Source organism: Haliaeetus leucocephalus, unplaced genomic scaffold (genome assembly GCF_000737465.1).
Source record: "Haliaeetus leucocephalus isolate CR32 unplaced genomic scaffold, Haliaeetus_leucocephalus-4.0 Scaffold317, whole genome shotgun sequence".
In the NCBI taxonomy this organism is placed as follows: domain Eukaryota; kingdom Metazoa; phylum Chordata; class Aves; order Accipitriformes; family Accipitridae; genus Haliaeetus; species Haliaeetus leucocephalus.
This window is the reverse complement of record NW_010972753.1, coordinates 6335330-6359289: the sequence shown is the minus strand read 5'-3', so window position 1 is coordinate 6359289 and position 23960 is coordinate 6335330. Positions and strand designations below refer to the sequence as shown.

The 23960-nt window shown below is 37.7% G+C and overlaps 1 protein-coding gene across 1 annotated transcript in view; it reads left to right on the top strand.

Moving 5' to 3' along the window:
* Positions 1–23960, top strand: part of DMD (dystrophin) — a 1006632-nt gene that overhangs the window by 110380 nt on the left and 872292 nt on the right. Inside the window, exon 6 of the mRNA XM_010571327.1 lies at positions 4776–4894. Coding sequence (XP_010569629.1) covers positions 4776–4894 — 119 coding nt within the window. The remainder of the gene's footprint in view (positions 1–4775; positions 4895–23960) is intronic.

The window sequence follows — 23960 nt, the reverse complement described above, 5'->3', positions numbered from 1 at the left end:
AGGCTGCAGTCCTTCAGGCACCAGCTGCTCCAGCACAGGCTTTCCCATGGAGCGGCGGCCATCTTGGGGGGCATCCCCCTGCTCCGGTGTGGGGTCCTCTCTCCCCTGGGCTGCAGGTGGGCATCTGCTCCCCCACTCCCCTCTATGGGCTGGGGGGGCAGCCCGCCATCTCACTGCGGGCTGTGGGGGCATCAACCTCCTCCCCGCTCCTCCTCTCCCTGCTTCTTCACTGACTTCCAAATCTGCACAGGGGTTCCTCTCACATTTCAATCCCCCTACTCCCTGCAGGTGTCCCCTCTTAAATCTGCTCTCCACAGGTGTTACCACTGTCGCTGATGGGCTTGGCCTGGGCCAGAGGTGGGTCCAATTTGGAGCCGGGGAAGCTTCTAGCAGCTTCTCTCAGGAGCTGGCCCTGCGGCCCCTCCCCTGCTACCAAAACCTTGTGACACAAACCTAAAACAAATAGATATTCCCATTTGTATAATCACCGTCTCTCTATGGACGTTTAGGCTCCTTAGCAATTGCTTTTAAAACCGATTGTGATGAGCAGTGGAGCACAGGTTACTTGGCAAAGCTACAAGGGCACGTCAGTGGGCCTAGGGTGTGAATTTTCAGAATATAAGCTTGGGATATGGTTCCTTGAAAGGTATTTTCTCCATTGAACCGAATAAACAAGGCAGCAGCTGTGGAGTGGTACCATCACCCTAGGAATATACAGAAACTAAAATATTTTGCTAAGGAAGATAGGTCAGTCCTGCTACAGTTGAAACTCTCCCCACTTCAGGCCACAGACAGCTTTCCCTGTTTACTTCTTGTAATCTTTTTTCTCCAGATGGATATCAGAGAGAGCTTTTCCTCTTTCTTCTAAATATGTTGAGGTCGTCGTCGTCCCCCGCCCCCCCCCCCACCCTTTAATCAGGATTTTGAAGTGGGAACAAGTGGCATTCATTAGCTTCATCCTTGCTTCTTTAAAATGCTTGAACTTAGGCCAGGTGACTGCCTTAGAAATGAGCACTTTATTGCAGCTGTTTCTGCTTCAGGGTGGCAGAGTGGGGAGATGAGAAGGAAAATGGCGTTCAAAAGAGGTCCTGGATAGAAGAAGCAAAAGTTTTTCTTCAGTAAGTTAAAGAATGTAGAAGTAAATCTATAGTATGAAGAGGTATGAAAATACTTTTATTGTAGCAAGTCACTAAGTTATACGCTAGTTACTGGCTCCTGGTTTGTTTTAACTGTGAGGTATATGTAAGTATATATACTGGAGGTATATGTAAGATTTTCTCGTGTAAGTAAAGCTAGAACAACAAGAAAACCACAACTTTTCTCTTGAAAAGGAGATAGAAACTTTTATGGTCTAAGTATGGCTTCTTTCTACATATGCTGATGGAAAATTTTTGTGAATTAGATCTGTAAGTTGCTCTTTTGCTAAATTATTTTATGATAGACCAGTTCTAATTGTGTTATAATCTTAGCTAGATGTTAATACAGCTTAAGAAAATGACCTAATAAAACATGCCTGGTGTTTCTTTGTGATGTTCATAATTACCTTTGTGTAATTATTTTTTACCGAAGGTTATGTAAGTTATAAACGTTGCTGTTTTAAAGGCTTGTGATACTTTAGAAATGAGTCACTTCAGAGATTCTGAAGAAATTAAAGCAATACAACCTGTGGTGTTAAAGTATCTTCAAAATGTTTTATTTCCTTCCTTCAGAACTCTCCCTCTGGAGTGTATGTTTTGTTTCTCTTACTTTTCTTGAATCGACACCTCTGCAAAATTCATTACCTTTTCAGGATTCAATGCCATATGCATCTTAGATTATGTCACTTCAGGTTCATGTGGAAAAAAAACTTACTGGAATGAATAAACATGTTCTTTAGTAAGTAAAGAAACCAACCCCCAGAAATGCTGTTTAGTTTTTCTTCACTGCTTATAAACTCTTCTGGGGGTTATTTGGTCTTAATATCTATATCTGTACTCATGAAAATTAGCTTTCTGTTTTTGACAAAGATTTAGCAGATGGTATCTGGGGAAAAATAAGAGTAAACTTTGAAGATGTGTTTTGAAGCTGTATTGCTGATAGGGGCTGCGGCTAGGAACAGAGCACTGTGGTGGGATGGAGTTACTGGACACAGTTGTCTGTCGCTTCTGAGTTTTGTTTTGTTGCTTGCTTTAAATCAGATGGGAACCTGTTGCTTTTTGTAGTAACTGTGGTTTCTCTTATGCGTGACTTAAATATGTCTGGATTTGTTTGGTGTTAGTATACTCCAGATTCAATTTTCTTACCCCAGCTGATCTATTTCCACCATAAAATATGTAAGGGGATGGGGTGGTAAATCCTTGTACTTTATGACCAACTATTTTTCTTGCAACTATAGTCTAAAAAAATTCAGGTTTGTTTTCCCCTTTTTTTTTTTTGTGTTGCTAGTTATAAGAACTAACTGCAGGTACAGAATTTACCTTGTGTTCGACATAAATTTTGGTTTTACAATACAAAACTTCTCCACTGAAGCCTTTAATCCTTTCAATTTTGGCTCTCCATGGTCTTGTCATAAACTAATACAAGATCAGTGCTGTTTTAGCTGATCGGTGAGCAGCTAGATGGAATTCAACATATTCTAGTTAATTCTAACTTCTTTAAACATGCATATGCTTATATGTGCTCAGTGAGAGGAGTAAAGACTGCGAGTTATGTCTCCTTGGCTTTACTCCCTGTCAGACATGAACTAAGCTGCGGATGGGAGAGCAAACTTCCTCTCCCGTTGTACAATTTGAACAATAGGCAGAGAATCAGTATTCTGTTTTCTTTCTCTTCTCTACTATTTCATACCTGCTCACACCTGTGTTTAAAACTCCTTAGAAAGCTAATAATAATTGTTACTTGAAATTCTGTTTCAGTGTTGTTTCAGGGATTTTTTAAAAGCTATTTGCCATATATCACAATTCTTAATCTTCTAGGCTGTAATACCCCCTGCAATCATGCTTGGCAGTATTGCTGCATAAATATACCCAGCAAAACATCTAGACACATAGCACTAAGAAGCTGATGCTTCAAGCTGACATTATGGCACTCTTAGTCTACTGATGGTGCTACTGAAAAGTGTATAGTCAAGTATTCTTTCAACAAAGGGAAAATCTGGAAAGTTAAATTGCTGTTGGAATAGGGAGAGCCTGGATTATGCAATTGAGAAGTTGGATGAAATTGAACATCTAAGATATTATTAATGATGACTGAGGTTTTTCAAGAGGAAAGAGACAATATTGTGTTATTCCTCAATGAATAATTCTAAATGTTATTGTTCTTGCTTGTTATTGTTCTTGTCTATGAGATCGCAGACTTAATGCATCCCTGACTACTCTAAACAGAGATTATCACCTAAGTTTCCTCTCCCTTCCCCATCCTGCTCCCAGGTGAATTTAATTTTTTGAAGTTGTTCTGCATGTGGGAAGGAGAAACCTCTGTTCTTAAGAACCTCTGCATAGAGAAGCAAAATACCTTAGAATAACTTAATGGTTCCTATGGAAATCACTACCCTCTCAGAAAAAAGTTGGACAGCAAAGATGCATAACTGGGAAATTACTACTAAATAAATGGCATTTTTCCTTTGCTCTCTTGGTGTTATTTCAGTAAGATGTAGTGAACATTTTTGCCCTCTATTATGACTATGGGAGACTGTTTAAAATGTACTTTTGAAATTAATAAAAATGTAAGTAAATCTGTCATAACTAATTGCAACACTTTAATTTGTATAAATAACATACTTGATTTATCTCTAAGTAAAATTATGTTTAAACGTTTTCTGATTTAGAATGTTGTATCAAAGTCACAAATAGTGTGGTTGTTTTTCTTCATATTATACGCATGTTAATTACAGAATACCTGATTAAACTTTTTTCCCGAGTGCCTGATAACAAATTCTGATCTCCTAATGGATAACTCTCAGATGAAATGTCAAAGATTACAGTGTATTAACATTATTTATATTGCAAATAGTGCAACTGATAATACAAGGGCTCAGATTGTGTATCGGAGCTATAATTAATTTTTGGTCATTCTGTCTTTTCCTGCGAGAGCATTTAAATTGTGCTGTAGTGCTTTTGCTCCTATCAGCTAAAACCTATGATCAGACTACAGTTTTATACTCTTCTGAAAAGTGTGTTTTTCTAAAGGTTTTGGTAAGGAAAGTGGCACGTGCAGCTATGCTGCCTATGTTCCCAGGTCATGAATTTTTGAACCTGTTGACCGGTTTCAATCGGATATAGCAGTGAGCTGGTAATCTTAGAAGCAATTGCATTCTTAGAAATAGTAAGTGAAGTAAGAAACTGGTGGCTGGAGAGAGGAGGAAGGCTGCAAATTGACCTCAGCAATTTTCTGTCCTGCTTGGCCTGCCAGGAGCCAGTCCCAGTGTGCACGACCACAGCGCGTGATTCTTCTCACCCAGGCCCTCTTCGGGAGTGGAAGAGGGGAGCAAGCCTGCTGTGGGCGTTTTGGGCAGTGACAGGAGCAGAGTGTTACAGGTTAAAACGGGCAGTTTGGGGGAGTGAGGTTATAGGCTGTTGAGACTTAGTGGAGAATGAGAAATGTGGTTAATGTGATGGTGATGGACATGGAACACCCATTAGAAACCAAGCTTCATTAGTTCCAGCTCTGACTGAACAAGCTCTTTCATAAAAAAATAAAATAGTAGTAGCTGATGCTGATGGATAGCTGTAGAAATATGTAATTAAATCTAATGCTGAAAAAGAAGAAACTTACTGTTACTTTTATTTTTGCTTTAGACCAGACCTGTTTGATTGGAATGCTGTTGCTTCTCAGCAGTCACCTGTACAACGATTAGACCATGCATTCAACATAGCCAGGCAACACCTGGGCATAGAGAAACTCCTTGATCCTGAAGGTTAGTAGAAATTGTGTTCTTTTGTCTAAATGGAAAATCAGTTTTTCTGTGCATTTGATTATAAATTAATTTGACTTTTTTGCACAAGAATTTAACATTTTACAAGATAAATCATAAACTGAAGCAAGATCCTTTATTTATGTTTTAATGTCACCTTTGTGCTCTATTGAAGTAGCATAAGAACTGTCTGTATGTATGTGCTCTAAAGCAATTCTTTTTCAGCTTTGGGGCCAGAGCTTTAATGTGCATGCACTGAATTAAAGATATCTCAATAAGTAATTGATTTCTGTTTCAAAGATTTAGAGCATCTCCAGCCTTTATATCTTCTGGAAAGACCATGAGTTCAAGTTACCTTTTAACTTTTGAACTCTAGATACTTGTATCTTTAAAATATGACATATATCTTCTGTATATTGAAATTTTATCAGGATGGCATGACTCATATCACTGTCATTTAGTCTTATATGTAATAGACTTGCCCATTTTACTTTAGCTCTATCTTTTGTACTTCCTTATGCAGTCATGTTTGAAGGATTCCTTGTTTTTCACATGATCTTTGTGGTTTTGTCCATTTCTGCATATTCTCTGCCCTACTTTCTGCATTGCTGACAGCCTAAGTAATTTACCCTTAGAGAACGTTTCTAAAGCATTCTTTACTACAAGGCAATGTTGAACAGCTGTCCTTTTTATATATGCCTTTGTATATATACACGCTGTCTTTTTCCACACCATGATCCATATGCTATATTTTCATGCAATTTCCTGTTAAGCCAGTAAGAAATGCAGTTTTCTATATGTTTGTTCTCAGTGGCTTACCTGGTGGTGAGTTTCTGGGAAGAACCAGAAGTAACAAACCATAAATGAGTCTAAAACTTAACGTCAGGTCTCTTAATGTTTAAATATAATAGGGTATGTCTCAAGATTGAACTAATAACCTTGTATCCTGTATATTTCCCTAGGGGAAAAGTATGCAAAAACTGTCTGCTTATGCTGTAGTTGAACATCATAAAGCTCTCTCTCTGTGACCTTACTGCTTTGTAGACTGAAAAACTGTTAGAGGAGGTGGTTTAAAATAGTCAAATAGTTCCCCTTGTACAAGCAATGTATGGGGTGTCTGTAGTGGAATTTGTGGAAGAAATGCACAGTAAAACCAGTACAGCACTGCTTGCTAGTATACTATCTTTCATCTCTAGAACTGAATTTGTGTGTGCCACTGGAAGAGGAACAGGCTTTCTACATGCTAAAGCACGAGGTTCAGCTTGTAAGCTGTGAATGAGATTCGAATTGAAAACTGGGTTGCACAACTGAATAGATATAGTCACAGTCTTTGCTATAATTGGTTCAACTTTCTTCTTAAAATAGATTAGTGAATAAGTTATTTTCTGTATGCAAAAGTCACTTTTGATTAGACATTTTTTTCTGGTTTTGGCAAAGATACTTGCAGTTGTTTAGCCAACAACTGAGAAACTCTTAAACATTGGTGGTTTTCCAAATGTCTGCTGTTATTATTTGCTATTCAGTGTTGTAAATCATGGTGCTTGCCACCTATTTTTTTTCCTCTAGAAATAAAAAACTGCAAACTTTTCCGAAAGAAAACTAAATTCTGTACCTATTTGAAAATGTATGAATCTGTGAAGCTGTAACAGTTTCATTCATGATAATCTGTTCCTAGACTGAAAAGTAGAATTACTGGTACGTGAGTGAAGAATCTTGTTTGAAGGTTCCAGCATACTACTTCTGTAATTTTACTTTGTATATTTATCCCCTCTCCTAATTAGTTACTCAAATATCTCTTAACAGTATATCGTGTAACAACAGTCTATTCTCTGGCTGCTAACTTAATAAAAACTGCAAAGTGCTACTATATTAGGACAAAAAGGGAGTATGCATTCAGTGGTGAAATGTTATTTTAATGTAACTTAATGTTTGTCAAAACAGCACATGTGAAATTTGTGAACACTTCAGAATTTGTTTTTGTTAATTAAATGTTTGCTGTCTCGATATTTTGAAAATATTATGTCAAAAGGAAGTCACTATTAAATAAAGCCCTATTCTTCTGCAACTATATGGGATAGTCAAAAAAGAAAGGGTTTGGGGTTTTTTGTTTGTGTTCTGAAGGTATTGATGATCGATACGTCTTGAAACAGATGACTAGGAAGTCTGTCTTAGCAATTACATTTTGAAAATTAAATATTTTTATTCAGCCAGACATTGGTTTTCTAGGTCATATATGAAGTTTGTTTGTTTGTGAGTTTGCTGATATTTCAAGTCTGTCCCATGAGCAGCTTTTAAAACATTGTTTCAGAATTTGATGTCCATTTCAATCACCAAAGTGGTTAACATATGGACTATGTTTAAGTATTTCCTGTAAAAGCTGTGTTGTACAAGTTAAAACTCTTGTATTTTTATTCATGCAGAGATGATGGTTCTTGTTATTTCCTCATATTGACTACTAGGAATGCTTTTTTTACATCAGTAGTATATCTTAAAGCAGGCACTTTGCTTAATTTTTAAGCAAGTGAACTTAACAAAACCTACCTTAGCCAATTGTATTTATACCGATGATGCATGCATCTTAAAACACAGAAGAAAGCACTAGGCATCTCCTGTAAAAGGCTGCTTCTGTGTCCTTTCATCTTCTTAAGAAATTCTTATTTTATACACAGGTCCTAAAGTAGTTTGACAAAATTGCCTCCTTCCTGTTTTGATACATTGACTTTCTATCTTATCTGTGAAGCTGGTTAATGTTTTCACAGAGTATGTAACCTTACTAACTTCCTCTTAAAAATAGCAAGATGTATGTCTTTCTGCTTATAGCTTTCCTCTAAACAAAATTAGCTAAGGAAAGATTGTGATTAATCAGGTGTTATCTGAAAATACTGTGTTTTGATATAAATTCCCAAAATAGGCTACATATGCAGCATAGAATAAACTCTGCAGAGCTGTTCTGCAATCAAAATGCTCATAATGCTGGGGGGAAAAAGCAAACAAAATTGTCTGCAAGAATAAGATATATGGTAGGAGCTTTATTCCAGCCTTTTCCCTTTCCTGTTCAGAAAGAAGAGGTGAGAAAGCTGACCCCATTCCACAGCAAAAATGTTAAATATATGGTAGCTGTTGGTTCTTTGTTTTGTTGTTGGGTTTTTTTTCCCCTGATGTTGAAAAAGTGTGTAGAAAAACATAAGGGACAGGTTTCCTGCATGAAAAAGCATGCAAGATTCAGCTCTATTCTGCATGCAGGAGTTGAATGTACATTGTTAATGATTCTAAATTAGGAGTAGCTGTGGACTCCCTTGAGGGTAGAGAGGCCTTACAGAGAGATCTGGATAGACTAGAGAGGTGGGCAATCACCAGCTGTATGAAATTTAACAAGAGCAAGTGCCAGATTCTGCACCTGGGACAGGGTAATCCTGGTTAGACATACAAATTGGGGAACGAGTCTAGGTTTTGGGTTGCTGGCAAGCTGAACATGAGACAACAGTGTGCCTTGGCAGCCAAAAGGGCCAACTGTGTCCTGGGGTGCATCAGGCACAGCATCGCTAACTGGTCGAGGGAGGTGATCATGTGCATTTTTGGGCACTGCAGTATAAGACAGACATCAAATTATTAGACTGTGTCCAGAGGAGGGCGACCAAGATGGTGAAGGGCCTCAAGGGCAAGACTGACAGGTGTGGCTGAGGTCACTTTGTTCAGCTTGGAGAAGAGAAGGCTGAGAGGTGACCTCAACGCAGTCTACAGCTTCCTCAAGGGGGGAAGCGGAGGCGGAGGTGCTGATCTCCTCTCTCTGGTGACTAGCGATAGGACACGAGGAAAGGGAATGAAGCTCCATCAGGGGAAGTTCAGATTGGACATGAGGAAAAGGTTCTTCATGGAGAGGGGTGATCAGTCACTGGAACAGGCTCCCCGGGGAAGTGGTCACAGCACCAAGCTGTCAGAGTTCAAGGAGCGTCTCGAGGACACTTTTAGTCATATGGTTTTGTTTCAGGTAGTCCTGCAAGGAGCAGGGAGTTGGACTTGATGATCCTCATAGGTCCCTTCCAACTTGAGATATTCTGTGATCTCTTTGATTGAATCTTGCCAGTGAGTGACATGTACTCAGGCTTATATGTCTATCTGCTGTTCGCTACTGTAGTGTATGAAAGATAACAAGGCAAAAAATAGGAAGGTGTGGGGGAAATTGATGGATGGTCGAAAGTGTTATTTAGAAGAAAGTTAATAAAGACCTAGAGGTTAGTGGGCAGGATTCAAAAGGAAAAATGTGTTTGCAAATCAAACTTTTTAGGCCAAAGTATGCCTACATAACTCACAGTGACCTTTCGTTGTAAGACATTTATGATTATGCAGCTAAGATGTTTTAAATCTTGATAATGCTCTCTGATCCTTTGAAGGAAAAACATATTTTCTTTTGCTTGTTCAAAAATTAATATTTGTGGGCTTCCAGTCATGTCTCATTCAAGTAAAAATATCACAAGATGAACATTGCCAAACCCAGGTAATTTTAATAGTGATTTTTGTTCAGATTTGAATGGCAAAGCTAGCATATGGAAAACTTCTGCTACAGTAATGTGTATTTTTTTAACGTTATTTTATTTTCTTTCTCTCTTTTTTTTTTTGAAGACCATTACTCTTGGTACAACTAAGGAAAATGTTCAACTGTTCATTTTCACACCTTTGTGATGACTATCATGGTATTCTGGATATAAATTTGAGTTGCTGACTTCTGAAAAGATTTTGGTTGATTATTTTCAATGTAAATAATTCAGGTGGTTAATCTCTGCTCTCTTGAATTTAGAGTATTTTAGACATAAATAATATAACCCTCTGAACATTTTTCTTTTAAAAATTATAAACTTAGTCTTCAGCTCCCTACATTCCTCACTCGTTATTCTAAACTACTGTTATGTACAGGGAATGAGTAGTGATGGAGATAATTTGCTGTCTTTGTACGTATGGATTCACTTTAGCTAATTTCAGCAAAAGACTTAAAATTAAGCGAATCAAGGAAATGATGATGATGTTAGTAATTATAACTTGTATATATGAAAGCTTGAACAATTGATCAAGCTGTTAAGACTAGTCTGTATCTTTTAATAACATCTAATCACCAGTACCTGCAGTTCCATCTTTTTGTAGTTAACTGATTCTTCGTGATCATTTTATGTGTTACAGTTGTAGAGAAACATGATTCCATTCTTCACATACAAACTTCAGAAAATATACTAAAAGCTACCATGTTCCTTGTTGTGCATCCACTTTTTCATGAGCATCTCTTTAAATCTCACCAAGCAAGCGGCAACAAATGTGTTATGGTCAGCAACATGAAGTAGTTACACGTTATTGGCTGGATACTGACTTTTACTTTTTACTTTGGGATAAAATACACATGCCATATAGAAGCAGAAGGATCTTTTGAGGAACCATAGGGAATGTGCTCTCAAAACTGAATCTGGGAATACATCTGAGCTGTGTCCTCTTTCCCCTTGCAACTGACTGTGAGTGTGGTGACAGCAGCAGCAGGAGATGAAGTGTTTGTGTGCTTCCTTCTAGCAATAAACATCTGATTCTTAGTTTAATGAACTTGTCCCTGCTGTCGTTTTTCTGGGTCTTGTGCTTGTTTGTGCTAGCCCAATAATAAATAGACTGTGAAGTTATATAATGGCATTTCTGCTATCCTTCTTAGGTGAAGTAATTATCCAGTTTCTTATACTTTACTGTGTAGCCTGATAAAAACCTCGTTTAATCCATCCCAGTCACATTTTCCATATTTTTCCTTAATTTGCACTGATGACACGAGTTTTTGGCACCATTATTAAGTGATAATGAGACTCAGACAGTTCTCCATTTGACAACTTTTTGTTTGATCTTGACTTTGCATACTTCTGTATCTCAACAGTAATGGGTTCTACCATACCTGTAGCACAGAGAAGAGAGGGGGAAAAAACCTGTCAGCATTGTAGTTCGTGAAGTTGTTAACCCTGTCTGTACTCCTCAGTAGTGGTATACAGTGGTAATACTGTTTTTCAGTTCATTTTATTGCCCTTGCTGATATGGCTCATGTCAAGGGAGTATGAGAAGATATTTGTTTTCTATCATGCCCTAAAGTTTAGAAATGTTTTTTTTTTACCTAGTACAGTGTTAGTGTGGGGGATTTTTTTTTTTTTTAAAGGCAGAGGGGGACAAATCACAAGAGTTATATGTGATACTATGCTGCTGAGAATAGTCAAGAAAAATACTGGATCAAGCTTAGAAATCATTATTTCAGTTGCACAAAAACCTTATAATGGTTAGAAAAATAAAATAAAAAGTATAGTTTTCTTCAGTCTCCTTTTAGTTCTCAAATCCTGGAATACTTTTGGTTACATTAGAGGAAAGTCTACAGGATTCACAGTAATAAGTAAATTGCTACAAGATGTTGTTACTGGGCTTTGCCCATAAATATTTGAACAGATATAGGTCTGGAACTGCCTTTTAAGCTAATGCCACCAACTTGGTACTAGCACTAAATTTTCAGTTGGGAAACTGTCATAGTGTCTGGAGTCTGTTACACAGCGATTTAGGAAAACAAATGCAGATCGGCAGGGGTCTTCACTCCTATTGCCAATTTCATGATTTATCAAGTCACAAGATTGATGGATATGTTAATTATTTTAGCCATATCTTTAGTGACAACAGAAGATTGTTTGAGAACTGTGTATATTTGCTGGTCGGAATATTCAGTATGCTGTCAGTATTTGAACCTGTGTATATGACCTAGGTAATGCAAAACAAAAATTCTGTTTCTGAGGGTCAGAAAAATTTGCGTTAAGTCATCAGTTTTATATATATATAAAAGATATCTAATTTCTGGGTTGCTTTTATTTCTACTTTGAAAGTAACGATATAAAATGCAGTGTACATATATACTCATATAAACTATCAAAGCCATTGTATCTAATTTGTGTTTTCTGAGCATTGTTACCTGCTCTGAGTTATTCTGCAGCTGTGCATTTTTAGTGTTTCTGTGGAATGTATGATTAGTGGATGGTTTTGGTTCAGACACTGACTTGTAAAATTATGTCCTGTATCAAGCTAGTCAGTGAGTAGTAGTTAGCTCTTAGCAGTACTGTTCAAAACAAGAAGATGATAAATCCCTTAAAAGGAATTAAGAACTCCTAATCATGTCCCCTCTCCCTGCTGTTTTTATTGGAGTCTTAAAATTCTCCTTTAAAAAAAAATACAGGAAAAATGTGTTGGATTAGTCTCTTCAAGTCTTGTTCATGTTTGGGAATGTGAATTCTGCTTATCTCTAAGCATTCCTTCTATGGGAACTACATATAGCAGAGGTGGGCTTGCATTAGCATTGTTACAGCATTGAAGTACAACAGTAAAAACACAACACTTTTAACTGTTGCTTTACTGTTTGTCATTACAAATTGCAGCTCTAAGTGCTGGATATGTCATCATGCCATATCATGTACTTTGTCTTTAGTTCATAGCACAGCTTTGAAACACAGAGCAAGAGAAAAGCTGTGGAAATAACTTTAAAAAATACCCAATAAATTGTATATTTTATTATTATGTACTGCTATAGGTAAACTTTTATCTGAATGAATTTGTAATCCAAATAGGTTGTTCAAGTGGTTGCTAGCTTGATCTATATTCCTGTTGTAATATTTTACTTTGCAGTTCCTTTTGAAAAATATTTGCCCCCGAAATTAAACTACATTTCTTATTTTCCTACTGATAAGATGAAAGTCCTGCTTTTTCTTTGCAGGCTCAAGCAAATAGAAATAGTCAGCAAAAGTAGTAAATTCACTCGCCTCCACCTAAAGCCACTTTCTCTTCCATATTTATGAATAGATTTATTACTACCTCATTGACCTGTGAGCAATTTAATTATCAAGAGACTGCTCGACAATCAGTAACTTTTACAGATTTTCATGGAAATAAATGACTTGAAGGGTACTGTGTTAAGAGACTCAAGGACAAAACAGGCCTGTCTTATCAGTGGGAAAACTTAAAATAACTGGGATTTAATTGGGAGCAGGGCACAAACTTTACAAAAAGTTATAAGATTTTTCTATCACAATGGATTTGCAGATTACAATATCATTTGAAGTACTGAACTTGAATTATAAAGAGCTCTGTAGTAACTGCATTGCAGCTGCTATTGTAGGTACTTCAGCAACTGTTAGATGTAAGGATCAGTATATGGAAGGCTCTTCCCCTGGTCTAAATTTTTTCTTCTGTGTTAAGACAGGAACAACCACTGTTTTTTGTGCTTGCTAGAAATTATGGAGAGCTAAGACTCAAGGGATACACAGAAGTTTTGGAGATCATGTAGATTGTATGAACAGAAGTAACAATATTAGGAGGAAAAGGACTTAACAAATGTTTCGTCTAGGGCATAATGGTTTTTTACAGGCTCTATCTTAATACTTTGTCAACCCTTGCACGTGTGTATGATATATCACAGAATCATAGAATGGTTTGGGTTGGAAAGGACCTTAAAGATTACCTAGTTCCAACCCCCCTGCCATGGGCAGGGGCACCTTCCACTAGACCAGGTTGCTCAAAGCCCCATCCAACCTGGCCTTGAACACTGCCAGGGATGGGGCATCCACAACTTCTCTGAGCAACCTGTTTCAGTGCCTCACCACCTTCACAGTAAAGATTTTTTTCCTAATGTCTAATCTAAATCTTCCCTCTTTCAGTTTATAACTGTTACCCTTCATCCTATCACTACACTCCCTGACAGAGTCCCTCCCCATCTTTCCTGTAGCCCCCGTTAAGTACTGGCAGGCTGCTATAAGGTCTCCCTGGAGCCTTTTCATCTCCAGGCTAAACAACCCCAACTCTCTCAGCCTGTCCTCATAGGAGAGGTGCTCCAGCCCTCTAATCATCTTCATGGCCCCCCTCTGGACCCACTCGAGCAGGTCCATGTCTGTCTTATGTTGGGGGCCCCAGAGCTGAACACAGTACTCCAGGTGGGGTCTTGTCAGAGTGGAGTAGAGGGGGAGAGTCACCTCCCTTGACCTGCTGGCCATACTTCTTTTGATGCAGCTCAGGATGCAATTGGCTTTCTGGGCAGTGAGCGCACATTGCTGGCTCATACTCAGTTTTTCATCCACTAATACCCCCGAGTCCTTCTCCGCAGGGCTGCTGTCAATCCACTCATTGCCCGGCCTGTCTTTGTGCTTGGGATTGCTGCGACCCATGTGCAGGACCTTGCACTTGGCCTTGTTGAACTTCATGAGGTTCTCACGGGCCCACCTCTTGAGCCTGTCCAGGTCCCTCTGGATGACATCCCTTCCCTCCGGCACGTCAACCGCGCCACGCAGCTTGGTGTCGTCAGCAAACTTGCTGAGGGTGTACTTGATCCCACTATCTGTGTCACTGATAAAGATATTAAACAGCACTGGTCCCAATACTGACCCCTGAGGAATGCCACTTGCCCCTGGTCTCCACTCGGACATCAAGCCATTGACCACAATACTCAGAGCTGTCTGTCAAATCGTAATTAGTCTGCTCTGACAAATAATCACATAGGTTTCTTTGCCACTATATCACATTATGTTTAATTTTCTGTTCATCATTACTAATGCTGTGTTTTAACATTGTTTTTCCAAATTAATCATTTCTCTGTGTTAAAATATTCATCCAGGTTCACTCTTATGTTATTTCCTTCGCAAATTTCACATGTGTTTTAATTGCTTATATAGTGTGTCTTCTGCTGGGAGTTGCTGTACCCCTAATCCATACTTCAGGCTAAAATTAATGATGTTTATTTATAGCATGCTTTTTTTAACTCTGTAATTGAATGAATGAAGCCCTTTGGAATTGTGCACGTAGTTCTTGGTTGCTCAAAATAATCACTAATGGAAGACAACTGAGAAGAGATCAATTAGAACAGAATTGTGTTGTCTGATGCATCAAGACAGAATGAAATAAGTATATATTAGTCTTAAAGTCATGAAGAAGGGGGATTATTTAGGTAAACACTCAACATATAGTCTGACAAGTTTCCAGTGGTGCATAGCAATGCATATATCTTTACTGGATATTTTATCACATGATAATTTAAAAAGATGTGAAAGCACTGTTCGGCCATCAAAAAGCCTATATTAGATCTTAGATTTCATTTGAAGTAAGGAGATTTATCTGGTAGAACAGGTTTTAATCTACTACTTGTAACTAAAGAGTATTTCTTCCAACTAAGAATAGGCCCAGATCAAAATATTCTACTTTGATCTTAGAATCCCGTTTCCTACAATAGTATTCCATAATCTGTACCTTCAGCATTGTAATACATGTATAAATATACAGTTAATTAATAAAAGGCTTTCTGAAAATAGAAATGGCTCACATGAAGAATTCTAGAGTATGGGAGATGACACTTGGAAGTTAATACTCTATAAAAAAAAAATCTAGAGGACTTTTGCTTAAGATTAACCAAAACCCCCTGTTGGGTATCTTCATTGCTTTCACTTTTTTGATAACTGAAAGAATTTGCTGTATTTGGAAAACCCATAAGCAACTTGGGATATTCCTCTGCAAAGATACCAGGATCTGCCTGTCTGTTAATATTGATTTGAAAAGCTGCTAAAGAGATTTCTTAAGAGAAAAACTCATACAGGTATCTTGAGACTTCTGTATTTTTCATTTCGTCACAAATGGAAGGATGATTAAGATGTTTACTTGCTAGGAATGAATAACACTAATTGGTGACATGTTTCATTAAAATCTCTAGATTTGAAACAGGAGAGAAGTGTTAATGACTTAAGACTCCCTTTGAGGCACACTATTCCCACTAACCCTCGAAATACAATAGAGCACAGTTTCAGCCACACAAGGAAATATAAATGAAAGATTAACCACCTCCTAAAACCTGGTAGTAGGTCAGAAGTTTGAGTCAAGCTGGCCTGTGTACTGAGCCTTGTACGAGGAGCAAAATATTGGTTTATGTATAGAAATAGACTACTTTGCTTAAAGGTGAATGCCACCTAAAGATAGTTCTTTCCAGATTGTGGTTGAAGTTCTGAGTGTTTTGGCTTTGATACTCCAGTTTAAATAATAATAAGTAAAAAAAGTGAGGCATAATTTTGCTAATGCAGCAGCAGCATGTATGTGCTTTTATTAAAACTTGTGGTAATATCCTGCTATATCATTTTAGACATGCATACATGACATACACACAGAAGCCTTTTTTTAGAAATTCCCATAAAATTGTAAGGCGGCATCAGTGATTTCTGTCCAGTATCCCAGATTTTTCTCTGGTGCTTCATTTGTGTACTTTATTTCTTGTCTGTGTGAAAGTTAACTGCCTGAGTGTAGGGAATGTATTAGACTGCATAAGGCAGAATCCAAGCTCCATGATTGTGAAATTCTAAGTTTATACATTGAAGGAAATAATAAATTTTAAGAAGTTAGTTAAGATGGTGGACTAATCGTTGTTTTAATCCTGCTTTTAAGCTTATGATTTTAAGTTGTGGGATTTCTTGTTTCACTGATGAGTTCTTGATAGTTTCTGTTATGCTACTTTTAATGCTGAAGAATGTTTAGTAAGGGGACAAGAACGGGTTGATGACAGACCGTAGAATATTTTAGTGAGAAACAAGATTTCACGATAGCCAGGGAAGGAGAGAGACAGAAATGCTGAAAATTACTAAAAATAACTGCAGGAGCAAGAAGAATCTGGGGAAAACTTATTACCAAGAAAATATGACTAGTAATATCTAAATTTTTAATTTTTTTTAATTACATCAAAACCATCTGTAGTGAAAATAGACATCAGCCTCTTTAAAAGTGACTCTCAGTGACTGGTAATGAAGTGCTCTAGCTCTAAAAGTTCCTTTCAGCTGAAAACCTTTCAATACTGTGAAAATTTAATTCCTCTTTTCTAAGTTACAGACTGTCTCAATGTGCTACAAAAGGAGAGAGAAAGATTAGCAAAGAATTTTTTTTACTGCAGAATATGAAAGATTCTATCCAATAAAAGAAACCTCAGTATTTGCATGCTACTTGCTTTATTCTGTTTTTCTTCTATGGGCTGGATCTGAGAACGTTGCTATTTGAAGAAAGATATGGCAAAGGTTGTCTTGAATTTAAAATTCTCCAAAGGACTGAGGAAAAAAGTATTTCTTAAATTTACTTAGGGCATGAATACTGTGACAATTGCAAGGACTGCTCATTGGAATAATAACCCAGTAAAAGTGGCCTTTGCTCTTAAAACTTTTTTTAAGAGTTAAACATCACATAAAGTGTGGTGGCCCCTGGGCTTGAACTTCAGAGCCATAGTTTTTAAGCTGTAGAAATTATAGGAGTTTTGTGAAATGTGGGCGATACTGTCTGACTAGGCAGTGTTATAATAATAATAAAACCATCACTTAATGTTAGGATATGTACAGAACTTTCTCTTTTGAAAGTAATAAAATAATTCTCTCCAAAGTAATGAAATAATGTGCTAGACCTGACAATTTCAATTGCTCATTTGCTGTGGAAACTTTTTCTAATTTTAATAAGGCAGTTAGTTTGGAGACTTTCTGTCAGTCAGGAAAATAAATTCTGTGTAGGATGCATGACAAAAGTGATCATTCAATTCAGCTATTGTTTTTAAGCAGGTCTTGTCCTGTAGAAGAAGTTGCTCCTATCTGCAACAGCCTGCCTACTCTGTGAAATAAAGAAATCCAAAGATGTGCCATAAGTTCATAAAACCCGTAAGCCATGGCCTTTGCAGTTAAAAAGACAGAGGCTTTCGGTATAAAAGACAAATGCTAGTTCTTGTGTTTTGATTGGGAGCAGAGGAAAAGGAGGGCTTTGTTCCAATTTGCAAGTTATCATTTACTTCCCATGTGGAGAGGGAGGTTGCACAGCCTCTATTTTCTGTAAAGAAACATTCATTGTTTGACTCAGTCATCCGGCAATGAAGGGTATTTCTGGGGGCAGCCATACTAATAATCTGGTTTGTTTGCTGTGCGAGGTCCACTGGAAAGGAATAAGATTTTTGTTCTTTCATTGGCAAGTGAACAAAGGTCATAATTTCTGCTGAAATACACTAATTTCTCTTTAGAGTCAAACTGTCTCTGTGTTTTCCAGTTACGAAAATGCTGATAATTGTGATAGCCAGAAAAAGTCTCATGTGCATTAGGGGAGTTATTCTGTGAAATCTTAGTAAATCATTGTACCCCAAGTGGAAATGCTGGACTTTCTCATTCTGGTACTTGTTATCAGAAGGTCATCTGAAACTCAGTTATGCACCCAGTGGTGGAAGAAACAAATTTGAGTTGAAGTCTCTGGAAAAGAAGTGGAAGGAAGAAATTCATATTAATCTTTTGGGTAGAATTAATGTAATTAACCTTCAATCTCTAGACCAGAATTTGACATCTGAGCTGGTTTCTTAGACTCCATAGTCAGAGAAGACCCACATTTTTGAGTCATCTAAAGTGGATGTTTTGGCTGTGACTCTGAGAGAGTCTAAACTAGTTCATGTGCATAAGTGTAACTTTGTGAGATGTATCCCAACCTTTAAGTGTGGCTGTCTTGAGATAAAAATTTCTAAAAAAACCCCTAAGAGTTATCGTCCAGGTTTCAGCTGCGATAGAGTTAATTTTCTTTCTAGTAGCTGGTATAGTGTTATGTCTTGGATTCAGTATGAGAAGAATGTTGGTAACACAGGGATGTTTTCCGTTGTTGCTAAGTAGTGTTTAGACTAAGGTCAAGGATTTTTCAGCTTCTCATGCCCAGCCAGCAAGAAGGCTGGAGGGGCACAAGAAGTTGGGAGGGGACACAGCCAGGGCAGCTGACCCAAACTGGCCAAAGGGGTATTCCATACCATGGGATGTCATGCCCAGTATATAAACTGGGGGGAGTTGGTCTGGAGGGATCACTCCTCAGGAGCTAATTGGGCATCAGTCGGCAAGTGGCAAACAATTGCATTGTGCATCATTTGTTTTGTATATTCCAATCCTTTTATTATTATTATTATTGTAATTTTATTATTGTTATTATTATCATTATTAGTTTCTTCCTATTAAACTGTTCTTATCTCAACCCGCAAGTTTTACCTTTTTCCTTCTGATTCTCTCCTCCATCCCACTGGGGGCAGGGGGGAGTGCTGCATGGTGCTTAGTTGCTGGCTGGGGTTAAGCCATGACAGTTATAATTCCCTCTGTAGTGATTTTCATCTTCAGTTGATGTTCTTCCATAACAAGGCAATGTATCTAAAGCTTTAATTAGTTTCCTTGGCATCTCTGCATGTCTGTGTTAATCCTGCAGACAAGACTTTCTGGGCACAGTAATGGCTTTCCTGTACAGAAATACAATCAGAAAAAATACCTTGAAAGAGGAATTTCACTTTTCTATACAATGAATATTATTTTCTACTGATTCCAAAGAGAACACATAGTAATGCTTGAAATGATTGAATATAGAAAGAGAAATCTAGAAAAAAGAATCACCTATCCTCAGGCAGTTCTTGCATTTTTAGTATATTAAAAAGTAAGTGTATAGAGAGCAGGACTACAGGAGAAAACTTGCTTAGTTTTTCTCAATTCTTTTCCAATTTTTTCTGGCTTTGAGGTTCACAGTTAAAAGAGGAAAAAGCCATATTGTCATAATCTTCATAGAAGGTGGTGGGTTTACTCATTTCCTGGTATTTCTGGGGATTATTTGGTTTGCAAATAAGGCAAAAGCTGTTTCCAAAATTACTGTAAAACTGTATTTTACTGGAGGATTTTCAGTGGTGCTCATTGAAACACTGTAGTTTGAAAAACCTTGTTTCAGTCATAGAAATTGAAGTTCAGATAGGATTTATGGAAAGTTCTGAGGCATTTGAACGGCAAATGGCAGTCACTGACGGGGCATTTACAAAAAAAAGTGAATAAATACATTAAAAAATAAAGGAACAAAGCTTTTAGTAGATCATACTCCTCTGTTTTCCTCTAATCTTCTTAATTTTCAACTATTAGTTTTTTAAACTGATGACTTAGTGAGCAGTGGCTTTCATGGTATTTACTTTCTGGAAGCTAGGTGGAAAGGAACAGCCCCAAATGAATGCCACAAGAGAATCTTGACAGAAAAATTATAACAAGTATTTGCTTTTCAGTAGATACTGGAAGTAACCATTTTATGAATAACATGGATACAGGATAATTTCTGTCACAGCTTTCAGCTGGCATCCAACCAAGAAAGTGACATTCATTGTTAAAGTGGTCATGGAATTAATTCCAAAGAAGGTTTTCTGGAACTTAAGTTTTTCTGGTTTCCTTATAGTTTGCTGCAATTTGTCAGGAGAGTTGTTTTCTTTTGTGTAGCATCTTGCAGGCTGTAGATTGTCTTCTGGTAGTTCTGATTGCCTGCTTATCATAAAATATAGTTACATTATTTAGTGCAACAATATAGAGTGTTAGTCAGAAAGGTTATGAATTAGTGAAGAGGTTTATATTGCTAATGTGTATTAAACCCCCTGGATAATATTTTTGAGATGTGACCTTTATGGATTACTCTGCCAAACAGCTGAAGTGGTTACATAAAAAAAATCAACCTGAAACAGGGAGCCATTAACCAAAGCAATTATCTGAATGTGAACTGTTGGGGGGGTGGGCTTAGAGAGTAAACTGAAGTGGTTTTTGGTTTTTTTTTTTAGTAGCCCACATTTTTAAAGGATAGAGTGATAAGCAGAGACAAAATAGTGTGAATCAGTTGTAGTGCTTGCAATAAATTGACTTTGGAGCAAATGGACTGATGCTCCTGAAACTACTTAGTCACTGAGCAGCAAGGGAATAAAGCTTGTGTGCATTGGTAATGGGCAAGGGTAACTGCTGAAATGTTTTCTGACTTTTTTCCCCTGTCATGAAAACAGTACTTGTTTGCATTTTGGAAATGTGCTTTATGACTACATAGTTACCTTAAATAAATAGGAAAATGTCAAGAAATTTCTAAAAAGTTATAAATACTTAATATTTCTACTCTAATGCCTTGCCACGATTAAGGCTTCAGCATTGGAACCAATAGTGTCTCTTCTAAAAAAGTTACTTAAATATAACGGTGGCTTGAACAAGAATACTTGTATCAATGGCGAAAATGGGATATCATCAATCATGTTGAATTTGAATATATTAAGGCCATGCAAAGTGGTTTGTGGTATTTTTTTGTGAAGCCTGCATGCTGCTCTGAACATGATGAAAAATCGCTTCTGCTCTTGAGTATTTGCTGTATGGCTTCTCCAGGAATCACTGTCTAATGATGTCTAAAAAAATTCAAGTTTCTACATTAATCACTGTTATAATACATACACAATTTAAATGAGAGGAGTTGAAATCTCTCATTATTATAGTGTCGTTTTGCTGTAACAGCCTCCCTGACTTCTGCACAACTGTACAATTCATGACTCTCTCTTTAGAGCTGCAATAGCAAAACCAGCAGTCAGTGATCTGCCTTCCTTCAGGGTTGTACAGCATTGGTCATGCTCAATACAAGATAATTAAAGCTATTGGAGACTGTAAATTATTGCCCTTTTCCTTAATTATTCCAGCCAGGAATCATCATGGATCCTTTCTGTTCTCCATGGTCAGATTTCATGTGTAAATGCATCCGTGTCATCTTGTGACATGTAGTCAGACTGTGGGAGGAGTATATTCCTGGACCCAGCTGCTGAAAAGCAGCCAGAAGATTAAAAATTTTGCAAACAGCAATGACTCAGTTTTGGAAAATGTGGGATTGAAAATGACACTAAATGCTGGAGGGGAAAAAAAAAAAAAGGCAAATTGGCCACCTTTCAGCAACCAGTGTGTGTGTGTGGAGTGAGCATAGACAAGGTACATCTCTAAATGTGTCTTTAAAATAATGATGTTTAAAGTTATTGCTGTATAGAAAGGTGTCCTAATTAGAAGGAATGCCTCTGTGAAGGAAAGTGTAGAAAGTGACTGAAACAGTTCCTGGTTTGTTTGCATGAAAATTGCATTTTCTTTAAGCAACAAGTTTTGGGAATGACTTAAGTATATCAGAAGGGGGACAGGGTAGAGGAGGGGACAACAATGTCAGAGGAATAGGAGCTGCTCCATGGCAGAGCAGGTACACCCCTGAAGGGACTGCAGCCGGTGGAGGATGGAGCATAGGAAAAGAGTGAGGAGGAAGGAGCAGCAGAAGGAAGAGAGAAACAAGGAGTGGCAGAGAGAAATCACTAAGCACTGACCCTGATATCACACGGTCCTCTTTGCCTCGCTGAAGGGACTGAGTGTAACCTGTGGTGATAGCAAGGGAGGAGAGGTGTCTGGAATGAAGTGCAGACTAGGAAGGTGGGGAGGTGAGGATAAGTCTTTGAGGTGAAGTGAGCCTGGAAGTGAAGTTGGGTCTGACAAAGGAGTAGGAAAGGTGTTTTTTCCCTAAGTATTTCAATGTCATCTTTTATTTCCCAATACTTGAATCAGTATTTAAATTTAGGTTTTGTTAATTGGCAATAAATTAACTTAAATCTCCTAAGTTGAGTCTGGTTTTGCCCACAACAGTAACTGATGAGTTATGTCCCCGTCTCTGTTTTGACCCATGAGTTTTCTCATTCTTGTTCCTCCTGTTTTCTCCCCTATCCCGTGGGGAGTGAGCGAGCTTCTGGATGGGGCTTGATTGCTAGCCAGGGTCAACTCGCAACACCCAAACGTATTAAATGGAACTAAACACAAATGTAATCCAAATCAAAATAAATGTTAGCTGATTCGCTGTCCTTGACTCTTCTTTTTTTTGAACTTTTTCACTGTGCAGATGACAATCCAAGATTTCCTTGATCTCTAAAAGAGACAACAATCATGTCTTCCCCTGTCCCTGAAGGAATTTGCCTTAGAAATGTGATGGCTGCCAGTGCCTGGGCTATTTGTAATTGACAGTGGCCTCCTAAAGGCAAGAAATTTAAAACCAGCGTTGTTGCACCTGGGACTAAAATCAGAAGTATCGTTATACTTCAATCTCTTATGACTGTGAAGGTGTTTGCTTAGAGCTTGCTTTCTCAATGCGTGCACAACCTGCAAGGCCAGGACAGAATAAGATCCATTTAAGTGAATTAAACTGAATATGATGGGGTAATGGTGCAAACACATTTGTTTACTCTTCTGATCGAGCTTCTGTAAATTCTGCATTCCTGTGGTTCCCCTCTGTGACTACAAACACCAGTAGATTGCCTCCAGGTGGATAATTGTCCTTTAGAAACACAAATCTCAAGATTCATATTGATAAACTGATGTATTAAAGTTAGATGTTTCTGCTTGTAAGGAGTGAAAGGTGATTGCTGACAGGGGCAAACTTCCAGAAAGATACCACAGAAGCTAGAGGAATTCCACAAATTGTAGTCTGAGGACAGCTGAAAGACTGTATAAAGCTCAGATGTGTTGCTTCTCTATGGACTCCATAGTAATTGCATATTCATTCTCCCAGTGTCGCTAATGATAACATTTTATTAATCAAGGGGTTTTTGCATGTTTATTAAGGGAAGGGATTCAGTTGTGAAACCAAAACTAGAATTCAAGAGACTTTTCTAAGGAGAACTCGTGTGCAGAAGAAACACATAGCCTTAGAATATTAATATGCATTGAATTCTACTCAGTAATGAGTGGTTATCATCACAGAAAATATCCTGGATGGCATAGCAGAACTCTACCGTGCCTTTCCCAGCTTACATGTGCTACTTCTAGCACTATTTTTTGTCTTTAGCATATTCTATGAATATTTTTCACTGTATGCATAAATGCATAAGTTCCTGTGTTTAATATACAGCATTTTGATTATTTTTTTTTCTATAACGTAGTATAGCACTTGTCTTAAAACAGTTTCTGGGAATTAAGTGTTAGGAATGGAGGAAAGATAATGAATATTCCTAATATTGCACCTATTGTGTGTTCTTATGTGGTTGGCGTTAGTATTCAGTATTACTACGTAAAAGTTAAAAATAAGTATCTGGCATATTTGACCTCTGAAATTCAGATTGATCTCATCTCTTTTGACCTTCAGAGTTTTGTGAACTGTATATTTGTATAGGTGAAGCACTTGTTCAACAATTGCTTGTCTTGGGTTTGTGTGGCAAGGTTTTGGTGGGGGGGGGGGG